The 26,939-nt window shown below is 26.8% G+C and overlaps 1 protein-coding gene across 1 annotated transcript in view; it reads left to right on the top strand.

Annotated features, from left to right (window-relative positions):
* Positions 1 to 26,939, top strand: part of LOC145277653 (uncharacterized) — a 55,383-nt gene that overhangs the window by 16,977 nt on the left and 11,467 nt on the right. Inside the window, exons 3-4 of the mRNA XM_080129256.1 lie at positions 3,893 to 4,529; positions 17,364 to 17,490. Coding sequence (XP_079985382.1) covers positions 3,893 to 4,529; positions 17,364 to 17,490 — 764 coding nt within the window. The remainder of the gene's footprint in view (positions 1 to 3,892; positions 4,530 to 17,363; positions 17,491 to 26,939) is intronic.

Below are 26,939 nucleotides of genomic sequence, written 5' to 3'. Positions count from 1 at the left end.
ATAGATAAATATATATATATATATATATAGATAAATATATATATATATATATATATATATAGATAAATATATATATATATATATATATATAGATAAATATATATATATATATATATATATAGATAAATATATATATATATATATATATATATATATATATAGATAAATATATATATATATATATATATATATATATATATAGATAAATATATATATATATATATATAGATAAATATATATATATATATATATATATATATTATTTAATTATTAGAATTCTTTTGAGATGAGTAATTTTTACATTTTATTTATTTATTTGCGGACTATTATCCTCATCTTTTTTCACAACGTTTCTACCCAAAGCTGGCCAGAAGATTGGTTGGCCAAAAAGTGGTGAGATGACAACAACTATGGAAGGCAGTAATTACTAAAGATACAGTTAAAAATTCATCATTTCTATCTTGTTATGGTTTACAACCTGATGAAGACCATAGGAATCGTTGGCCGAAACGTCATGAAAAACAACTTTAAAAAGATGAGGATAATAGTCGGCAAACAAATAAATAAAATTATCAGTATTATTTTTTATTTGTTTTTGCAAATTAGTCCACAAGGCAAATTATTCCTTGTAATTTATAATAATCAAGAGAGGATTGATTCTGTAATAATACCTATGCAATCTGCATAAATTAAAATATCATATTTAAGCGTATTGCAACACCGGCCAGCTTGTTCTAGATTAAATGTGTAAATTTCATACTTTTTAAACCTAGCACGTTGTATCATCATACAGATTGTGAGGTATTTCAATAAAGCTGCATAATATCTGCATAAGAGTAACCCACACTATTCTTCCTCCATTTAGCACGCTCTCCTCTTCTCTTCATCCAGTTGGAAGGGCTTATCTGAAAGTAAAATAAAAAATAAAAAAAATATTGGTTTTAAGATGTTTTCATTCAATCTGCTCACTTAGCAACAAAAAATTTTTTTTTTTTTTTTTTTTTGTTTTGTTTTTTTTCCATTGTTGTTCAAAAACCACAAAGTTGTTTTATTTATAACTTTAAAATTGAAAAATATTAAAGCCTAGTAATATGGGACTCGGCACTCTTGGAAGACACAATGGACAGAAAACAAGTATATGCGTACATGCATATCCTTGTTTTCTGTCCATTGTAACTTCCGTTGAATCTATCATGAAACAAGTAACATTCGAATTAAAAGCGAATCATATTCTATCTTGTGTACATAAATGCTGTAATTTTAATTCCAAACCAAATATTTTGGAATTAAAGGTTGGTTATCTTCTACTCTATTTAATGTCTGCATAAGAGTAACCACACTATTCTGCCTCCATTTAGCATTTCATATTGATATTAAGATGTTTTCATTCATTCTGCTCACTTAGCAACAATTTTTTTTTTTTAACTGAAGCGTGACAAACGAACAGATCTTCAGAAATCTTGATGTTAAACCAATATTTTTTTTTTTACGTTTCCATTTTAAGATTTTTTAAAATCTTAAATATTAGTTGAATCATAAATTTTTTGTTTGTATAGTTTAAATTAAAATATAATTGCATGCTTACATTTTCAATAATAACATGATTAAATTTAACCAAAATTTAGTACTTATGCATTTTTGATATCACGCTATTTGTACATATTTTTTTTACAGATTAAAATCGAATTTCACAATATATTTTTTTTATTCAGTTGTAAGGTGGGAGCACAGATTACTTACAAAACACCTTCCCCTCGTACACATCTACAATAGCATGATACATATTGTAGGTTTAGCTACAGTGTGCTTAATGTTTGCACATGCAGGCTGATAGCCATTATTTATTCATTTTCTAAAAGTTCGATTAAACATTATTATACACTTATTAAAAAAATAAAACAACTGATTATGTTTCTTTTCTTTGACCTTAGTATATTTAACACATTGACTATTAAAAATAACATGTACGTTTGCTTTTATCATAGATATGATTCTTGAAAACAAATATTGCAGGTGCTCTGTTTTATAATTAAATTTTATAAACATTGGCCAACAAAACTACGTCTGTTTACATTACGCGACTCATCAGTGTCCACCAAACGAGTCATTTCCAATGATTGTTTGTTTAAGGAAGTCATTTTGAAAGCCGTAACGTTGTACATTAGTCATGGAGCAGTAGGTTAAAGCGTTTCCCTTCTTCATAACTCCTTCTACAACTTTCGCTGCATGTTTGATCCTGACTTTTGCGGATAATTTTTTTTATTTCTTCATTTTTTTTTTTTTTTTACATAAAAGGTTTCGATTGCTTTTTTTCCATTAGTTTTTGAGAAATGCAAATAGGTCTAATTTGTAGGTTTAAAAATAATATTTATTTCAAAATGTTATATCTACTTATAGGTTTCATAGCCTCTAAAAAAATTTAAATAATATATGTCTGAGTCTAGCATTTGAACTACAGACTCCACAGCTCTGGGTGTAATTAAAAATTCTTTTTACGACTCCAGCATTTGCAAAAATAGCTGGCTCTTGTCTTCCCACCTGTGCATTCAACTTGAAGCGTTTGACAACACCTTCTTTTAGAGAAGAGGGCAAATAAATTCTCTACAACCTTTCATGAAACGAGTAACATTCGAATTAAAAACGAACCATGTGTATGTAAATGCTGTAATTTTGATTCCAAACTGAATATTTTAGAATTAAAATTCAGTTAGTTTCTACTCTATCAGCCCGTTTGCAATGATTGCTAAATGGACAAGTTATGTTCAATCACCTTTTCATGAAACCATTCTAAAGATTTCCACGAATCTATAATTGTTTTCATGTTTAATTCAAATTTTATTATTACTCCTCTGCTGAATATTAATTTTAAAAAATGTTGGGAAAAGTGCAATCCGTCTTTTATTAACTATATTTAATTTTTATACACATGAATTTTTTTTTTTATTTTATTTTGTAAAAATCTTTGTTAGTTTTATTTCTCTTAAAACTGACAAATTCAACCAGACGTGGGAAATGGAAGGAAGCAAAAAAAAAAAAAATGTCTCTGGAATCGGTTTTAAGAAAAACCCTGATTCTTACTTCTACTGGGTAAAATGAACAGACTCTCACAGATATCTACTTAATAACATCAGCATTGCCCTCATCATCTTCAAAAAAGCTGGATGAAAAGGGTCATGTACAAAGTAATATTAATAACACAAAATTTTTTTTCTTTTTTTCGTGAATAGGTCCTTTGCAGAAAAAGTTGAGCCCCCTTTAGGGAATCGGGAATAAGCAGTCAACCCAAATGCGAATTAAACTTCTGCCGTTGAATGCTACCTGACTGTTTACTGTTTGTGCCACCTATCGGTATGAACAGAACTTAAATCCCTTACTTGCAGTGCTAATTATCAGTAGCCTAGAGGTTAAACACCAGCTTACAGAGTCAAGGATGACTTTTTGATTGGGTTTGAATCCCTTGACTCGTGGTAATTATCATTTCCTACACTGAAGAGAATGGAGATTTGAAATACGTCTAGGTTTAAAAATAATCTGTATTTCAAAATATTATATCTACATATAGGTTTCACACAAATTTAAATAATATATGTCTGAGTCTAGCGTTTGAGCTACAGACTCCACAGCTCTGGATGTAATTAAAAATGTCTTTTACAACTCGAACATTTGCAAAATTTGCTACATCTTGTCTACCCACCTCTGCATTCAATTTGCGATGTTTGACAACACCTCCTTTTAGAGAAGAGGGCAATAGGTAGCAATGGACCGGATCGAAAAGAAATACATACCATCCATATATTACGGTTGCTTTGAAGGATTCACTAGAAAATGGATTCCTTTTTAATTGTTTTCTGTTTTTTTTGAAAAGTTATCACCTATTTTTTCTGTTTTTCAGAGCCTCCTATGTTTGACCGGGGTCATAACATGAATTATGAACAAGACCAAAGAAATTCAAGCTTTAGATGGAATCAGGACCAGAATTCCCAGTTGCAATTATACAGTCAAATGTGTTCTATAATACATAACATGAAGATGTATCTAACTAATAAGTTTGTCACAATCGATGAAGCTGAGGAGTTATTTGTTTGTACATGTAATGCTGTTGGTGTTACACATGTCATGAACTATGTGGCACCAACTAAGAACAGGTACAAACACCTATTTAAAGTTAGAATCGAAAAAATGTTTCTTACCACTGGAACAGGAGTATCCAAGAAACAAGCACGAAATGCAGCTTACATAAACGCATTGAATCGATTAAAAGATTCGAGTGTCGAAGAAATCTGCGATGAGATTTCCAAGCGAGGTAAATCTGACACTGCTGCTAAATATGCGGAAGCAGTGGATTCCGTTGTCCATCAAGCCGTTATTGAACCGGATCCTATGCAACCTATTTCTTCTCTTATCATCAGAGAAAACCACAAAGGCGCTAATCGCCGTTTAAAGAAAGCACCGCATGTTTTGCGGTTGAGTACATATTTCAGTAAAATGAATATGCACACAGTAGAATCTAAGGTTGGAAATGTGCACAAGTAAGTAATATCAATTTTCTTGTATCGAATACCACAGTGTTTTACATATAAGCAAACACGCTTTGCTTCTTATTTAGAACTCAACCTCATTAGAAATTAAACCTAGAGAACAATCTTTATGATATATATACCTGTTACTGAAACGGAAATGTCATATTCCAAAAATCATCTATAGTAAGTAGTTTTATTTTTAAAAGTAAATCATTTTTAAGCAATTCGTCAACGTAACATAAATCTAATTGTTATGAATTATTGCTGAGTTATCTCCCTTTGATTCTTGGCATTTTTCATAGTAGCGAGTGAGACAGTTTCCGTTTCAGATACTCATAAAATTTTAACTTCTTTGTTAAAAATAAAACTATTTGATCAGTTTATATGATGTTTTGGAATATGTCATCTTCGTTCTGTGACAGGTACGTACATCATAAAGATGTTTCTGTATTTTTTGTATTTTTATTCGTAATTGTTGAATTCTAAATAAGAACCAAAACATTTGTGTAAGTTGAATATTCACATTGGACAGCTTCATTGTGTTTGGCCAGGAGAATGCTTTGAAAGAAACCTTTATTTAATTACTATACTTATATTCTTGTAGACCAGTTTTGAAAGCTTTTCCCAAACTGTTTTCCAATTTCCATTAGGGAATGCCACTTTATCGTTTGAATTGTTGTTATTTAGTGTTTGCTTCAGCCAATGTCAATATTCAAACTTCAACAATTGTACGAATTAACTGTTCTGTTTACATGAGAAAAGTGATTTTCACAACAGTTTTGAAAATGGAGATTGAGATCAATAGTTGCTTTCCCTGTATATAAACTCTGTCTTTGTCAATGTCTGGAGCCAAAGGTTCTGGTGATCCTGGCCTTCAACTCATCTGTTGTGCTATAACTAAATCTGGTGATGTCTCTTTCCACCGCACCTAACACAAAGTCGAGAGGGTTGAAGTTAGGCAAGCTGGGAGACCAAATATCAGATAAAATGTAATATATGAAGTATTGTTGTCACATTTAGGTTGGTACATCTACCTCTAGTCTCTCTCTCTTGGACTGAGTACAAAAACAAGCCTATAACTTAATAAGTATTACGCTGGCTGTCAAGCTCAAGGATATTCGATCGCACAGTGTTGTACCCCTGTGCATGTTTTACAAATATTCCTTTGAAATATACTCAATGTCCTCTTCATGTAAATATTCCCTCACCAAATTGATAATCGGTAAAACCCACTCCTTTCACTGTAGAGGTCCCCCGATACCAGAAAGCTTTCTAGTCTAATGGCTATTTTCATGAACTGTTAGCCTTTAAAATTCCCTCCCAGCCCCTACTTTCCCTACTGTGTTAACATGCAGAAACCATCCTCTTAGGATGCCCCTATAAATTGGGCGTCTAAATCACAATAACCCTTTATGTTTGGGTGGTAATTTGCCTTGTTTGGGATAAATAAAAGTAAAAAATTAAAAAAAGCATTTTTTGAACCTACTAACTCAAGTATCTTCATTTTATTCTTTCCATATGACCAAACAAAGCTCTCAATCAATTTCACATGGTCATTATAATGCCCAAATGTGGTAATTTGGGCCCAGAACCCTAGAAAATGGAATTTTGTAATAAAAAGATTTTCTTTTTTTTTTTAACAAAGACAATAAAATTCCACTTCTAACAAGTGCACCATCAATAATAAGTTTCTTTTTCTTCTTTTTTTTTTTTTTTAAATTTATGCCAGAAAAAGTGATTTGGAGCTAAAATGCCCAAATATAGTAATTTGAACCCAAACCTTCAGAAAGTATGAACTTTTGTAAAATTTTGTTTACAACAAATGTGCACTCCACCAACTTCAGGTGATCTGGACACAATATCTTTTTTTCCTCACCCTTGCAATGGCATGCACTGCCTTTCTGCATTCATTATTGATGAACTTAAGCATTTTGGTGGCATCAGATTGTTGATCATGCATTTTTCTCCCTGATGTTGTCTTGTTGTTGAATCATAAATGTTTTTTAATTCTTTTCTAATTTTTTCTACTATCCTCCTGTTACAAAACTGAGAAAATCCAAAATCTCCTTATTTGTCAACTGGCATGAATTCTAAGGAGAATTCACTGTGTGCTCCACAAATAATGACATTCAATTTTATCTGTAAGCAGTTATTCTGCAAGGATAAGAATTGAAATATTAATATTTTCATGAAGACAAAATTGATAGCAAAAAAAAAAAATGTATAAAATTAATTGAAAATGGCAAATTAGTATCATCCGCACCATGTACATCTTATTTGTCATATAAATCTTTTTTTTTGTTTTTGATGTTGAGCATTATTCGTGATGGTTTTGTTGGCATTCGTTTCTCTGATATCTTTCTGTTAAGAATTCTTTCTAGAAGGATATCAGGTACTTAGGAGAGAAACTGCATGAAGGTTGTCAACATCCCGAAGTGAAAATATTTCTGTAGAACAAACTGGGTTTGAACTTGGCACATCGAAGTTGTCAGCCCATGTTGTTAACCACTGAGCCACCATCACATCCCTGTTACTGGATGTGTAATGGTATTATGTTATCAGCTTTAAGAATTAAAAATTGAGTGGCAACAGCAAAATTATTTAGTCATGTAAAATTCTATATAAAATTTTGATTATAACATTTTTTTGTTTTAACTGTTATGTCAGAAATAAAAAAAAAATGATTTCAAATTAAAACAAGTTTGTTAAATTTATTTTATCAAAATGATGCACAGGATTGCTCCATCAGTAATGTTATTGACTTAAGGTTTCAGTTCTTCCAACATCACACCTGTTCATCTAACCAAGTCTACCAAAATAATGCCTGTACTTGCAGACGTGCAATTGTCTGCCAGTAACATTCAGCTTATTCAGTTGAAACCGCTGCTGCAAATGCTGAAACTTCAAGCAGAAATAAGTGCATCATTTTTTTTTTTCACTCTCAACGAGTTGCGCAAGTGATAGTTCCTCCTAAGTTTAATATGTAGAACACAAACTAGCAGTGCACCCCCACACATCTCCAATTACCCCTAACTTATTTTAATATTTGAACGATGCTGTGGATCTGATCTTTTAATCTTTAGCTATTTCGAATCTTCCTGCCAAATCCAAAATTACTTAAAATGGCCTTTATCCTTCCAAATCGACTTTGGATAAAAATCTTACTATGAAAGCTTGACAACTCGTTTCAGTAAGATGATCGACAGGTAATCATTGTCTTCTATCAGCTCTTGGTAATTTTCATGCTTCTTTAAATTCCGTCATTGCTACTTATCTGCAGACCGCTCACCAGAGAGCAAGGGGAAATTTTAAAGGTTTTCTGAGGTCAACTTTCAATAGTCCATCACAGGAGAAAAAATATATGCAAGATTTTTGTTTATGGACTGAGGGCATTTTTTCCTGAGTGACCTAATTCAACGATCCTGCATGTTAATTTTTTTCTCTCCCCAATTGTATTTCTTGATTCAGCAAGAATCCTTGGACAAGTACTTAGAATTTGTTTCAGTGGAGATGATAGTATCTCCTTTCCCCATGTTTACAAATTCAGTGAACTTCATAATAAATCGTGCACTTTTATTTTGAACTTCATAATAAATCATGCCCTTTTATTTTGAACTTCGTAATAAATCATGCACTTTTATTTTGAACTTCATAATAAATCATGCACTTTTATTTTGAACTTCATAATAAATCCTGCACTTTTATTTTGAACTTCATAATAAATCATGCACTTTTATTTTGAACTTCATAATAAATCATGCACTTTTATTTTGAACTTCATAATAAATCATGCCCTTTTATTTTGAACTTCATAATAAATCATGCACTTTTATTTTGAACTTCATAATAAATCCTGCACTTTTATTTTGAACTTCATAATAAATCATGCACTTTTATTTTGAACTTCATAATAAATCATGCACTTTTATTTTGAACTTCATAATAAATCATGCACTTTTATTTTGAACTTCATAACAAATCATGCACTTTTATTTTGAACTTCATAATAAATCATGCACTTTTATTTTGAACTTCATAATAAATCATGCACTTTTATTTTGAACTTCATAATAAATCATGCACTTTTATTTTGAACTTCATAATAAATCATGCACTTTTATTTTGAACTTCATAATAAATCATGCACTTTTATTTTGAACTTCATAATAAATCATGCACTTTTATTTTGAACTTCATAATAAATCATGCACTTTTATTTTGAACTTCATAATAAATCATTCACTTTTATTTTGAACTTCGTAATAAATCATGCACTTTTATTTTGAACTTCGTAATAAATCCTGCACTTTTATTTTGACTTTCATAATAAATCATGCCCTTTTATTTTGAACTTCATAATAAATCATGCACTTTTATTTTGAACTTCATAACAAATCCTGCACTTTTATTTTGAACTTCATAATAAATCCTGCACTTTTATTTTGACTTTCATAATAAATCATGCACTTTTATTTTGAACTTCATAATAAATCATGCACTTTTATTTTGAACTTCATAATAAATCATGCACTTTTATTTTGAACTTCATAATAAATCATGCACTTTTATTTTGAACTTCGTAATAAATCATGCACTTTTATTTTGAACTTCATAATAAATCATGCACTTTTATTTTGACTTTCATAATAAATCATGCCCTTTTATTTTGAACTTCATAATAAATCATGCACTTTTATTTTGAACTTCATAATAAATCGTGCACTTTTATTTTGAACTTCATAATAAATCATGCACTTTTATTTTGAACTTCATAATAAATCATGCACTTTTATTTTGAACTTCATAATAAATCGTGCACTTTTATTTTGAACTTCATAATAAATCGTGCACTTTTATTTTGAACTTCGTAATAAATCATGCACTTTTATTTTGAACTTCATAATAAATCATGCACTTTTATTTTGAACTTCATAATAAATCATGCACTTTTATTTTGAACTTCATAATAAATCATGCACTTTTATTTTGAACTTCGTAATAAATCATGCACTTTTATTTTGAACTTCATAATAAATCATGCACTGTTATTTTGAACGTCATAATAAATCATGCACTTTTATTTTGAACTTCATAATAAATCATGCACTTTTATTTTGAACTTCATAATAAATCATGCACTTTTATTTTGAACTTCATAATAAATCATGCACTTTTATTTTGAACTTCATAATAAATCATGCACTTTTATTTTGAACTTCATAATAAATCATGCACTTTTATTTTTAACTTCGTAATAAATCATGCACTTTTATTTTGAACTTCATAATAAATCATGCACTTTTATTTTGAACTTCATAATAAATCATGCACTTTTATTTTGAACTTCATAATAAATCATGCACTTTTATTTTGAACTTCGTAATAAATCATGCACTTTTATTTTGAACTTCGTAATAAATCATGCACTTTTATTTTGAACTTCATAATAAATCATGCACTTTTATTTTGAACTTCATAATAAATCATGCACTTTTATTTTGAACTTCATAATAAATCATGCACTTTTATTTTGAACTTCATAATAAATCATGCACTTTTATTTTGAACTTCGTAATAAATCATGCACTTTTATTTTGAACTTCATAATAAATCATGCACTTTTATTTTGAACTTCATAATAAATCATGCACTTTTATTTTGAACTTCATAATAAATCATGCACTTTTATTTTGAACTTCGTAATAAATCATGCACTTTTATTTTGAACTTCGTAATAAATCCTGCACTTTTATTTTGAACTTCATAATAAATCATGCCCTTTTATTTTGAACTTCATAATAAATCATGCACTTTTATTTTGAACTTCATAATAAATCATGCACTTTTATTTTGAACTTCGTAATAAATCATGCACTTTTATTTTGAACTTCATAATAAATCATGCACTTTTATTTTGACTTTCATAATAAATCATGCCCTTTTATTTTGAACTTCATAATAAATCATGCACTTTTATTTTGAACTTCATAATAAATCGTGCCCTTTTATTTTGAACTTCATAATAAATCATGCACTTTTATTTTGAACTTCATAATAAATCATGCACTTTTATTTTGAACTTCGTAATAAATCGTGCACTTTTATTTTGAACTTCATAATAAATCGTGCACTTTTATTTTGAACTTCATAATAAATCGTGCACTTTTATTTTGAACTTCATAATAAATCATGCACTTTTATTTTGAACTTCATAATAAATCGTGCACTTTTATTTTGAACTTCATAATAAATCGTGCACTTTTATTTTGAACTTCGTAATAAATCATGCACTTTTATTTTGAACTTCATAATAAATCATGCACTTTTATTTTGAACTTCATAATAAATCATGCACTTTTATTTTGAACTTCATAATAAATCATGCACTTTTATTTTGAACTTCGTAATAAATCATGCACTTTTATTTTGAACTTCATAATAAATCGTGCACTTTTATTTTGAACTTCATAATAAATCATGCACTTTTATTTTGAACTTCATAATAAATCATGCACTTTTATTTTGAACTTCATAATAAATCATGCCCTTTTATTTTGAACTTCATAATAAATCATGCACTTTTATTTTGAACTTCATAATAAATCATGCACTTTTATTTTGAACTTCATAATAAATCATGCACTTTTATTTTGAACTTCATAATAAATCATGCACTTTTATTTTGAACTTCATAATAAATCATGCACTTTTATTTTGAACTTCATAATAAATCATGCACTTTTATTTTGAACTTCATAATAAATCATTCACTTTTATTTTGAACTTCGTAATAAATCATGCACTTTTATTTTGAACTTCGTAATAAATCCTGCACTTTTATTTTGACTTTCATAATAAATCATGCCCTTTTATTTTGAACTTCATAATAAATCATGCACTTTTATTTTGAACTTCATAATAAATCATGCACTTTTATTTTGAACTTCGTAATAAATCATGCACTTTTATTTTGAACTTCATAATAAATCATGCACTTTTATTTTGACTTTCATAATAAATCATGCCCTTTTATTTTGAACTTCATAATAAATCATGCACTTTTATTTTGAACTTCATAATAAATCGTGCACTTTTATTTTGAACTTCATAATAAATCGTGCACTTTTATTTTGAACTTCGTAATAAATCATGCACTTTTATTTTGAACTTCATAATAAATCATGCACTTTTATTTTGAACTTCATAATAAATCATGCACTTTTATTTTGAACTTCATAATAAATCATGCACTTTTATTTTGAACTTCGTAATAAATCATGCACTTTTATTTTGAACTTCGTAATAAATCATGCACTTTTATTTTGAACTTCATAATAAATCATGCACTTTTATTTTGAACTTCATAATAAATCATGCACTTTTATTTTGAACTTCGTAATAAATCATGCCCTTTTATTTTGAACTTCGTAATAAATCATGCACTTTTATTTTGAACTTCATAATAAATCGTGCACTTTTATTTTGAACTTCATAATAAATCATGCACTTTTATTTTGAACTTCGTAATAAATCATGCACTTTTATTTTGAACTTCGTAATAAATCATGCACTTTTATTTTGAACTTCGTAATAAATCATGCACTTTTATTTTGAACTTCGTAATAAATCATGCACTTTTATTTTGAACTTCATAATAAATCATGCACTTTTATTTTGAACTTCATAATAAATCATGCACTTTTATTTTGAACTTCGTAATAAATCATGCACTTTTATTTTGAACTTCGTAATAAATCATGCACTTTTATTTTGAACTTCATAATAAATCATGCACTTTTATTTTGAACTTCATAATAAATCATGCACTTTTATTTTGAACTTCATAATAAATCATGCACTTTTATTTTGAACTTCGTAATAAATCATGCACTTTTATTTTGAACTTCGTAATAAATCATGCACTTTTATTTTGAACTTCGTAATAAATCCTGCACTTTTATTTTGACTTTCATAATAAATCATGCCCTTTTATTTTGAACTTCATAATAAATCATGCACTTTTATTTTGAACTTCATAATAAATCATGCACTTTTATTTTGAACTTCGTAATAAATCATGCACTTTTATTTTGAACTTCATAATAAATCATGCACTTTTATTTTGACTTTCATAATAAATCATGCCCTTTTATTTTGAACTTCATAATAAATCATGCACTTTTATTTTGAACTTCATAATAAATCGTGCCCTTTTATTTTGAACTTCATAATAAATCATGCACTTTTATTTTGAACTTCATAATAAATCATGCACTTTTATTTTGAACTTCGTAATAAATCGTGCACTTTTATTTTGAACTTCATAATAAATCGTGCACTTTTATTTTGAACTTCATAATAAATCGTGCACTTTTATTTTGAACTTCATAATAAATCATGCACTTTTATTTTGAACTTCATAATAAATCGTGCACTTTTATTTTGAACTTCATAATAAATCGTGCACTTTTATTTTGAACTTCGTAATAAATCATGCACTTTTATTTTGAACTTCATAATAAATCATGCACTTTTATTTTGAACTTCATAATAAATCATGCACTTTTATTTTGAACTTCATAATAAATCATGCACTTTTATTTTGAACTTCGTAATAAATCATGCACTTTTATTTTGAACTTCATAATAAATCGTGCACTTTTATTTTGAACTTCATAATAAATCATGCACTTTTATTTTGAACTTCATAATAAATCATGCACTTTTATTTTGAACTTCATAATAAATCATGCCCTTTTATTTTGAACTTCATAATAAATCATGCACTTTTATTTTGAACTTCATAATAAATCATGCACTTTTATTTTGAACTTCATAATAAATCATGCACTTTTATTTTGAACTTCATAATAAATCATGCACTTTTATTTTGAACTTCATAATAAATCATGCACTTTTATTTTGAACTTCATAATAAATCATGCACTTTTATTTTGAACTTCATAATAAATCATGCACTTTTATTTTGAACTTCATAATAAATCATGCACTTTTATTTTGAACTTCGTAATAAATCATGCACTTTTATTTTGAACTTCGTAATAAATCCTGCACTTTTATTTTGACTTTCATAATAAATCATGCCCTTTTATTTTGAACTTCATAATAAATCATGCACTTTTATTTTGAACTTCATAATAAATCATGCACTTTTATTTTGAACTTCATAATAAATCATGCACTTTTATTTTGAACTTCGTAATAAATCATGCACTTTTATTTTGACTTTCATAATAAATCATGCACTTTTATTTTGACTTTCATAATAAATCATGCCCTTTTATTTTGAACTTCATAATAAATCATGCACTTTTATTTTGAACTTCATAATAAATCGTGCACTTTTATTTTGAACTTCATAATAAATCATGCACTTTTATTTTGAACTTCATAATAAATCATGCACTTTTATTTTGAACTTCATAATAAATCGTGCACTTTTATTTTGAACTTCATAATAAATCGTGCACTTTTATTTTGAACTTCGTAATAAATCATGCACTTTTATTTTGAACTTCATAATAAATCATGCACTTTTATTTTGAACTTCATAATAAATCATGCACTTTTATTTTGAACTTCATAATAAATCATGCACTTTTATTTTGAACTTCGTAATAAATCATGCACTTTTATTTTGAACTTCATAATAAATCGTGCACTTTTATTTTGAACTTCATAATAAATCATGCACTTTTATTTTGAACTTCGTAATAAATCATGCACTTTTATTTTGAACTTCGTAATAAATCATGCACTTTTATTTTGACTTTCATAATAAATCATGCACTTTTATTTTGAACTTCGTAATAAATCATGCACTTTTATTTTGAACTTCATAATAAATCATGCACTTTTATTTTGAACTTCATAATAAATCATGCACTTTTATTTTGAACTTCATAATAAATCATGCACTTTTATTTTGAACTTCATAATAAATCATGCACTTTTATTTTGAACTTCATAATAAATCATGCACTTTTATTTTGAACTTCATAATAAATCATGCACTTTTATTTTGAACTTCATAATAAATCATGCACTTTTATTTTGAACTTCATAATAAATCATGCACTTTTGTTTTGAACTTCGTAATAAATCATGCACTTTTATTTTGAACTTCGTAATAAATTATGCACTTTTATTTTGAACTTCATAATAAATCATGCACTGATTGAATAAAAAATTCAATTTAATTGGTGTTGAGTGCAAGATTTCTAATCAGCTTATTTTATGCCGTGGATCTCTGACTGACTTGTTTTGTGTTGTGAAAAATAATTCCATATTATTATTCATACGCCTAATTTGACAATCGTGCATGTTCATTTTTTCCTCAACATTAGCTTGGACCACCTTCATGGCGAGTTCATACTGTTTCTGCTTAGGAAAGAAGTCCAAACTATCATGATCTTATTTCCAACATCTCTACGAAGACATCTTGTATTAAACACTTTTCAGATATGCATGGTTTCTTCTTTATACTCTTTTTCTTCTTGTGCAGACATAATTTGGCTCTTGTCCAGTACATCATAAATTACTTTAAAAAGGGAATTGCTGTGCATTTGGCTTGGCCTATCATGCAGCACTGCTCAGACTTGTGGGGGACATGCACAGATAGCTGTTAATTTTCCTCTATACAGCCTCAACAATTGTTATTGAGAAATCATGAATAATAAACCAAAGTTGATGAATTCTGTGAACATGCAATCATAATAAAATCACAACATCCAGATTATCCGCCTTGATCATTATTCCATTTTAGTGTTTGCTACTTGAATATGGGTCATGTACCATAAGATATTGATAAACAATTTTTCTAGACTTTTCCCATTAACGTAGGAATGGTTGTTGCCAATATAAAGAGTTGGCAATTATCTGTTTTTTTTTTTCTTCTTTATAGCAAGTGATCTTGATTTGCTTGAAATGACTTGTTGCTCATGCAATAAGCTTTTCAAGGCTGCAGGCTGCAGGCTGCATGTAGTCAACATGATTTTCAATTTTGTGATTTAGTTGTCCATATATGGTATGAGCAGAGGCACCTGCCTTCATCCTAGGTTCTCGACCTGCCAATTTAATCACCATATTTGTGGTGAGGATGAGCTTCTACTAATAAATTTCTGGAGATAGAATCATGGTTGATTTTTAATGTACGGAAAATCAAACTCACCAAAAGTTGGACAAAAATATCTGTACAATCCTGTTGGCACCTGCGTGTTGTAGCAAGAAGTTAGACAAAGGGTCAGTTCCATTAGATTTAATGCACACCAAATGGAAGATAATAAACCACCCTCTCTCTGACTGGGGAAGATGAAATCATTCAAACCGTTTGCAATCTTGCATGGTCGGCTGTCCTTATGAGACAAAACAGATGCTATGCTTTGATTTTTGCCTGAAGACTGAATTTCTTTACTTGACCACATGTGATTGTTTTATAACAGAAAATTCAAAATTTGTTGCCTAAGCTATGAAAACGTGTTTGCTGCAAGAATAAAAATTAAAACATGAACCAATAGCTATTACGTTACACATGCATATTTGTAATGCTATCGTTCCACCTTTGCCTGGCAAATTCCATTTTTTAATTTTCACACTTTTACACTTATTTTCTCTGGCTAAAACCCAAATATAAAGTTTTGCATGGGTTCGAATACCCTATATATTAAGTTTCATGTCTGTAGACTAAAAACTGACAGAGGAGTTTGGTAGGCAAAATTTTTTAAACATATATATATATATATATATATATATATATATATATATATACATACATAAATATATATAGAATCCAGCGCTATTGTTTGACTACAAAATAATAACCTGCTCAGTACTTTTGTCATTCTCTCACTGGTGATGATAACTCGAGTGAAATCCTCCTGAAATGAGGAGAGAAAACGATAAATACCATTTGCTGCCTCTGAAAGAAGGGATTAATAACTGTTTCCCAAGACCAAACAGATACTACATTTTGATCCTATGCAAATCTGTTTACCTGCCTCACACAGCAGCAAGGTTATGCATGATGTCACTTTGTCTGTATTCTCTCACTAATGAGAGCACTTCTACAGACAATAAATCCATTTCTGTTCAGAAAGAGGTTGATAAAATGCAGTAAACCCTTTTGCCATGTATACGAGATGAAAACATGCTACACTTTGATATTATGCTGGATTTGTTTACCTGCCCCCAACACTGGCATGGTTAGGTAAAAGGTCAGTTTATTGTGAGGAATCCAGATTATCCAAAGAGGCACTAGTCCAGCTGTGAAAATAGTGTGAAAGGTAATGTGACATTAACTCTCGAGTGGGAGCACCTTGGGCCATTATCTATAGACAAATCCCTCTCTGAAATAAGAAGCTTAAAAATGATTTTTGCCAGCTCCGAAGGAGTAGTTAATGCCATGAAGAATGACCTCTTGTGGTTGAACAGCTGCTACATTTTAATCTGAGGTTGGATTTATTATCTGCTTTCCACAGCAGCAAGGATGGACACATGATTAGTTTATAGTGGAAATCCTGCTCCCCAACAAGGAGCAGTATGGTTTGGCTAAAAGATAACCTAATTAGTATTCCCCCACTCTGATGAGCAAAAGACTTACTCCCCTTGGAAATAAGGTGGGAGTAATATTAAAGAAGATGGATTTTTGGGACTTAACAGATTCTATACTTTAATCCTAGTTTGAATGCTGGTTAAGTTTTGTGTGTTTGTCAGTGTGTCAGGCTTAAGTTTTATAATAGTACATATCTATAAGAGAGTCTGTCAAATCACACTTTGAAATAGCATTTTCACTTCATATATATTTTTATTTATTCATTTTCTCAGGGTGACAGTTTTTGTGCAGAACCAACGAGTTGGGATTGGTTTAGGTTCTACCGTTGGTAAGGCTTTAAGGAATGCCTGTGGTGATGCCCTTTTCAACAATTTTTACCGCAACTGTCCTATCATTCAGGTGAGAACATCATTTTAATTAGATTTTTTTTTCAAGTCAACACTGAGTAACTTCTTCCTTAATCCGCATGAAATTGAATAATCATGTCAGTTATTACAAACATGAAATCAAATAATCACGTCATGAAATCAAACATGAAATCAAATAATCACATCAATTATTACAAACATGAAATCAAATAATCACATCAATTATTACAAACATGAAATCAAATAATCACATCAATTATTACAAACATGAAATCAAATAATCACATCAATTATTACAAACATGAAATCAAATAATCACATCAATTATTACAAACATGAAATCAAATAATCACGTCAATTATTACAAACATGAAATCAAATAATCACGTCAATTTTTACAAGCATAAAATTGAATAATTACATCAATTATTACAAACATGAAATCAAATAATCACATCAATTATTACAAACATGAAATCAAATAATCACGTCATGAAATCAAATAATCACGTCATGAAATCAAATAATCACGTCATGAAATCAAATAATCACGTCATGAAATCAAATAATCATGTCAATTATTACAAACCTGAAATCAAATAATCACGTCAATTTTTACAAGCATAAAATTGAATAATCACATCAATTATTACAAACATGAAATCAAATAATCACATCAATTATTACAAACATGAAATCAAATAATCACGTCATGAAATCAAATAATCACGTCAATTATTACAAACATGAAATCAAATAATCACATCAATTATTACAAACATGAAATCAAATAATCACGTCATAAAATCAAATAATCACGTCATGAAATCAAATAATCACGTCATGAAATCAAATAATCATGTCAATTATTACAAACCTGAAATCAAATAATCACGTCAATTTTTACAAGCATAAAATTGAATAATCACATCAATTATTACAAACATGAAATCAAATAATCACATCAATTATTACAAACATGAAATCAAATAATCACATCAATTATTACAAACATGAAATCAAATAATCACGTCATGAAATAAAATAATCATGTCAATTATTACAAACCTGAAATCAAATAATCACGTCAATTTTTACAAGCATAAAATTGAATAATCACATCAATTATTACAAACATGAAATCAAATAATCACATCAATTATTACAAACATGAAATCAAATAATCACATCAATTATTACAAACATGAAATCAAATAATCACGTCATGAAATCAAATAATCATGTCAATTATTACAAACCTGAAATCAAATAATCACGTCAATTTTTACAAGCATAAAATTGAATAATCACATCAATTATTACAAACATGAAATCAAATAATCACATCAATTATTACAAACATGAAATCAAATAATCACATCAATTATTACAAACATGAAATCAAATAATCACATCAATTATTACAAACATGAAATCAAATAATCACGTCATGAAATCAAATAATCACGTCAATTATTACAAACATGAAATCAAATAATCACATCAATTATTACAAACATGAAATCAAATAATCACGTCATAAAATCAAATAATCATGTCAATTATTACAAACCTGAAATCAAATAATCACGTCAATTTTTACAAGCATAAAATTGAATAATCACATCAATTATTACAAACATGAAATCAAATAATCACATCAATTATTACAAACATGAAATCAAATAATCACATCAATTATTACAAACATGAAATCAAATAATCACGTCATGAAATCAAATAATCATGTCAATTATTACAAACCTGAAATCAAATAATCACGTCAATTTTTACAAGCATAAAATTGAATAATCACATCAATTATTACAAACATGAAATCAAATAATCACATCAATTATTACAAACATGAAATCAAATAATCACATCAATTATTACAAACATGAAATCAAAATAATCACGTCATGAAATCAAATAATCATGTCAATTATTACAAACCTGAAATCAAATAATCACGTCAATTTTTACAAGCATAAAATTGAATAATCACATCAATTATTACAAACATGAAATCAAATAATCACATCAATTATTACAAACATGAAATCAAATAATCACGTCAATTATTACAAACATGAAATCAAATAATCACGTCATAAAATCAAATAATCACATCAATTATTACAAACCTGAAATCAAATAATCACGTCAATTTTTACAAGCATAAAATTGAATAATCACATCAATTATTACAAACATGAAATCAAATAATCACATCAATTATTACAAACATGAAATCAAATAATCACATCAATTATTACAAACATGAAATCAAATAATCACATCAATTATTACAAACATGAAATCAAATAATCACGTCATGAAATCAAATAATCATGTCAATTATTACAAACCTGAAATCAAATAATCACGTCAATTTTTACAAGCATAAAATTGAATAATCACATCAATTATTACAAACATGAAATCAAATAATCACATCAATTATTACAAACATGAAATCAAATAATCACATCAATTATTACAAACATGAAATCAAATAATCACGTCATGAAATCAAATAATCATGTCAATTATTACAAACCTGAAATCAAATAATCACGTCAATTTTTACAAGCATAAAATTGAATAATCACATCAATTATTACAAACATGAAATCAAATAATCACATCAATTATTACAAACATGAAATCAAATAATCACGTCATGAAATCAAATAATCACGTCAATTATTACAAACATGAAATTAAATAATCACATCAATTATTACAAACATGAAATCAAATAATCACGTCATGAAATCAAATAATCATGTCAATTATTACAAACCTGAAATCAAATAATCATGTCAATTATTACAAACCTGAAATCAAATAATCACGTCAATTTTTACAAGCATAAAATTGAATAATCACATCAATTATTACAAACATGAAATCAAATAATCACATCAATTATTACAAACATGAAATCAAATAATCACGTCAATTATTACAAACATGAAATCAAATAATCACGTCATAAAATCAAATAATCACATCAATTATTACAAACCTGAAATCAAATAATCACGTCAATTTTTACAAGCATAAAATTGAATAATCACATCAATTATTACAAACATGAAATCAAATAATCACATCAATTATTACAAACATGCAATCAAATAATCACATCAATTATTACAAACATGAAATCAAATAATCACATCAATTATTACAAACATGAAATCAAATAATCACGTCATGAAATCAAATAATCATGTCAATTATTACCAACCTGAAATCAAATAATCACGTCAATTTTTACAAGCATAAAATTGAATAATCACATCAATTATTACAAACATGAAATCAAATAATCACATCAATTATTACAAACATGAAATCAAATAATCACATCAATTATTACAAACATGAAATCAAATAATCACGTCATGAAATCAAATAATCATGTCAATTATTACAAACCTGAAATCAAATAATCACGTCAATTTTTACAAGCATAAAATTGAATAATCACATCAATTATTACAAACATGAAATCAAATAATCACATCAATTATTACAAACATGAAATCAAATAATCACGTCATGAAATCAAATAATCACGTCAATTATTACAAACATGAAATCAAATAATCACATCAATTATTACAAACATGAAATCAAATAATCACGTCATGAAATCAAATAATCATGTCAATTATTACAAACCTGAAATCAAATAATCACGTCAATTTTTACAAGCATAAAATTGAATAATCACATCAATTATTACAAACATGAAATCAAATAATCACATCAATTATTACAAACATGAAATCAAATAATCACGTCATGAAATCAAATAATCACGTCAATTATTACAAACATGAAATTAAATAATCACATCAATTATTACAAACATGAAATCAAATAATCACGTCATGAAATCAAATAATCATGTCAATTATTACAAACCTGAAATCAAATAATCACGTCAATTTTTACAAGCATAAAATTGAATAATCACATCAATTATTACAAACATGAAATCAAATAATCACATCAATTATTACAAACATGAAATCAAAATAATCAGGTCATGAAATCAAATAATCATGTCAATTATTACAAACCTGAAATCAAATAATCACGTCAATTTTTACAAGCATAAAATTGAATAATCACATCAATTATTACAAACATGAAATCAAATAATCACGTCAATTATTACAAACATGAAATCAAATAATCACGTCATAAAATCAAATAATCACATCAATTATTACAAACCTGAAATCAAATAATCACGTCAATTTTTACAAGCATAAAATTGAATAATCACATCAATTATTACAAACATGAAATCAAATAATCACATCAATTATTACAAACATGAAATCAAATAATCACATCAATTATTACAAACATGAAATCAAATAATCACGTCATGAAATCAAATAATCATGTCAATTATTACAAACCTGAAATGAAATAATCACGTCAATTTTTACAAGCATAAAATTGAATAATCACATCAATTATTACAAACATGAAATCAAATAATCACATCAATTATTACAAACATGAAATCAAATAATCATATCAATTATTACAAACATGAAATCAAATAATCACGTCATGAAATCAAATAATCATGTCAATTATTACAAACCTGAAATCAAATAATCACGTCAATTTTTACAAGCATAAAATTGAATAATCACATCAATTATTACAAACATGAAATCAAAAAATCACATCAATTATTACAAACATGAAATCAAATAATCACGTCATGAAATCAAATAATCACGTCAATTATTACAAACATGAAATCAAATAATCACATCAATTATTACAAACATGAAATCAAATAATCACGTCATGAAATCAAATAATCATGTCAATTATTACAAACCTGAAATCAAATAATCACGTCAATTTTTACAAGCATAAAATTGAATACTCACATCAATTATTACAAACATGAAATCAAATAATCACATCAATTATTACAAACATGAAATCAAAATAATCACGTCATGAAATCAAATAATCATGTCAATTATTACAAACCTGAAATCAAATAATCACGTCAATTTTTACAAGCATAAAATTGAATAATCACATCAATTATTACAAACATGAAATCAAATAATCACATCAATTATTACAAACATGAAATCAAATAATCACGTCAATTATTACAAACATGAAATCAAATAATCACGTCATAAAATCAAATAATCACATCAATTATTACAAACCTGAAATCAAATAATCACATCAATTTTTACAAGCATAAAATTGAATAATCACATCAATTATTACAAACATGAAATCAAATAATCACATCAATTATTACAAACATGAAATCAAATAATCACATCAATTATTACAAACATGAAATCAAATAATCACATCAATTATTACAAACATGAAATCAAATAATCACGTCATGAAATCAAATAATCATGTCAATTATTACAAACCTGAAATCAAATAATCACGTCAATTTTTACAAGCATAAAATTGAATAATCACATCAATTATTACAAACATGAAATCAAATAATCACATCAATTATTACAAACATGAAATCAAATAATCACGTCAATTATTACAAACATGAAATCAAATAATCACGTCATAAAATCAAATAATCACATCAATTATTACAAACCTGAAATCAAATAATCACGTCAATTTTTACAAGCATAAAATTGAATAATCACATCAATTATTACAAACATGAAATCAAATAATCACATCAATTATTACAAACATGAAATCAAATAATCACATCAATTATTACAAACATGAAATCAAATAATCACGTCATGAAATCAAATAATCATGTCAATTATTACAAACCTGAAATCAAATAATCACGTCAATTTTTACAAGCATAAAATTGAATAATCACATCAATTATTACAAACATGAAATCAAATAATCACATCAATTATTACAAACATGAAATCAAATAATCACGTCATGAAATCAAATAATCACGTCAATTATTCAAACATGAAATCAAATAATCACGTCATGAAATCAAATAATCATGTCAATTATTACAAACCTGAAATCAAATAATCACGTCATGAAATCAAATAATCATGTCAATTATTACAAACATGAAATCAAATAATCACATCAATTATTACAAACATGAAATCAAATAATCACGTCATGAAATCAAATAATCATGTCAATTATTACAAACCTGAAATGAAATAATCACGTCAATTTTTACAAGCATAAAATTGAATAATCACATCAATTATTACAAACATGAAATCAAATAATCACATCAATTATTACAAACATGAAATCAAATAATCATATCAATTATTACAAACATGAAATCAAATAATCACGTCATGAAATCAAATAATCATGTCAATTATTACAAACCTGAAATCAAATAATCACGTCAATTTTTACAAGCATAAAATTGAATAATCACATCAATTATTACAAACATGAAATCAAAAAATCACATCAATTATTACAAACATGAAATCAAATAATCACGTCATGAAATCAAATAATCACGTCAATTATTACAAACATGAAATCAAATAATCACATCAATTATTACAAACATGAAATCAAATAATCACGTCATGAAATCAAATAATCATGTCAATTATTACAAACCTGAAATCAAATAATCACGTCAATTTTTACAAGCATAAAATTGAATACTCACATCAATTATTACAAACATGAAATCAAATAATCACATCAATTATTACAAACATGAAATCAAAATAATCACGTCATGAAATCAAATAATCATGTCCATTATTACAAACCTGAAATCAAATAATCACGTCAATTTTTACAAGCATAAAATTGAATAATCACATCAATTATTACAAACATGAAATCAAATAATCACATCAATTATTACAAACATGAAATCAAATAATCACGTCAATTATTACAAACATGAAATCAAATAATCACGTCATAAAATCAAATAATCACATCAATTATTACAAACCTGAAATCAAATAATCACATCAATTTTTACAAGCATAAAATTGAATAATCACATCAATTATTACAAACATGAAATCAAATAATCACATCAATTATTACAAACATGAAATCAAATAATCACATCAATTATTACAAACATGAAATCAAATAATCACATCAATTATTACAAACATGAAATCAAATAATCACATCATGAAATCAAATAATCATGTCAATTATTACAAACCTGAAATCAAATAATCACGTCAATTTTTACAAGCATAAAATTGAATAATCACATCAATTATTACAAACATGAAATCAAATAATCACATCAATTATTACAAACATGAAATCAAATAATCACGTCAATTATTACAAACATGAAATCAAATAATCACGTCATAAAATCAAATAATCACATCAATTATTACAAACCTGAAATCAAATAATCACGTCAATTTTTACAAGCATAAAATTGAATAATCACATCAATTATTACAAACATGAAATCAAATAATCACATCAATTATTACAAACATGAAATCAAATAATCACATCAATTATTACAAACATGAAATCAAATAATCACGTCATGAAATCAAATAATCATGTCAATTATTACAAACCTGAAATCAAATAATCACGTCAATTTTTACAAGCATAAAATTGAATAATCACATCAATTATTACAAACATGAAATCAAATAATCACATCAATTATTACAAACATGAAATCAAATAATCACGTCATGAAATCAAATAATCACGTCAATTATTCAAACATGAAATCAAATAATCACGTCATGAAATCAAATAATCATGTCAATTATTACAAACCTGAAATCAAATAATCACGTCAATTTTTACAAGCATAAAATTGAATAATCACATCAATTATTACAAACATGAAATCAAATAATCACATCAATTATTACAAACATGAAATCAAATAATCACATCAATTATTACAAACATGAAATCCAATAATCACGTCATGAAATCAAATAATCACATCAATTATTACAAACATGAAATCAAATAATCACGTCATGAAATCAAATAATCATGTCAATTATTACAAACCTGAAATCAAATAATCACGTCAATTTTTACAAGCATAAAATTGAATAATCACATCAATTATTACAAACATGAAATCAAATAATCACATCAATTATTACAAACATGAAATCAAATAATCACGTCATGAAATCAAATAATCATGTCAATTATTACAAACCTGAAATCAAATAATCACGTCAATTTTTACAAGCATAAAATTGAATAATCACATCAATTATTACAAACATGAAATCAAATAATCACATCAATTATTACAAACATGAAATCAAATAATCACATCAATTATTACAAACATGAAATCAAATAATCACGTCATGAAATCAAATAATCATGTCAATTATTACAAACCTGAAATCAAATAATCACGTCAATTTTTACAAGCATAAAATTGAATAATCACATCAATTATTACAAACATGAAATCAAATAATCACATCAATTATTACAAACATGAAATCAAATAATCACGTCATGAAATCAAATAATCACGTCAATTATTACAAACATGAAATCAAATAATCACATCAATTATTACAAACATGAAATCAAATAATCACGTCATGAAATCAAATAATCATGTCAATTATTACAAACCTGAAATCAAATAATCACGTCAATTTTTACAAGCATAAAATTGAATAATCACATCAATTATTACAAACATGAAATCAAATAATCACATCAATTATTACAAACATGAAATCAAATAATCACGTCATGAAATCAAATAATCATGTCAATTATTACAAACCTGAAATCAAATAATCACGTCATGAAATCAAATAATCATGTCAATTATTACAAACATGAAATCAAATAATCACATCAATTATTACAAACATGAAATCAAATAATCACGTCATGAAATCAAATAATCATGTCAATTATTACAAACATGAAATCAAATAATCACATCAATTATTACAAACATGAAATCAAATAATCACATCAATTATTACAAACATGAAATCAAATAATCACATCAATTATTACAAACATGAAATCAAATAATCACATCAATTATTACAAACATGAAATCAAATAATCACGTCATGAAATCAAATAATCATGTCAATTATTACAAACCTGAAATCAAATAATCACGTCAATTTTTACAAGCATAAAATTGAATAATCACATCAATTATTACAAACATGAAATCAAATAATCACATCAATTATTACAAACATGAAATCAAAATAATCACGTCATGAAATCAAATAATCATGTCAATTATTACAAACCTGAAATCAAATAATCACGTCAATTTTTACAAGCATAAATTTGAATAATCACATCAATTATTACAAACATGAAATCAAATAATCACATCAATTATTACAAACATGAAATCAAATAATCACGTCATGAAATCAAATAATCACGTCAATTATTACAAACATGAAATCAAATAATCACATCAATTATTACAAA

The sequence above is a fragment of the Euprymna scolopes genome, chromosome 1, assembly GCF_053919585.1.
Source record: "Euprymna scolopes isolate OS-2025 chromosome 1, ASM5391958v1, whole genome shotgun sequence".
NCBI classification, from domain to species: domain Eukaryota; kingdom Metazoa; phylum Mollusca; class Cephalopoda; order Sepiida; family Sepiolidae; genus Euprymna; species Euprymna scolopes.
This window is presented reverse-complemented; position numbering and strand designations above follow the sequence as displayed.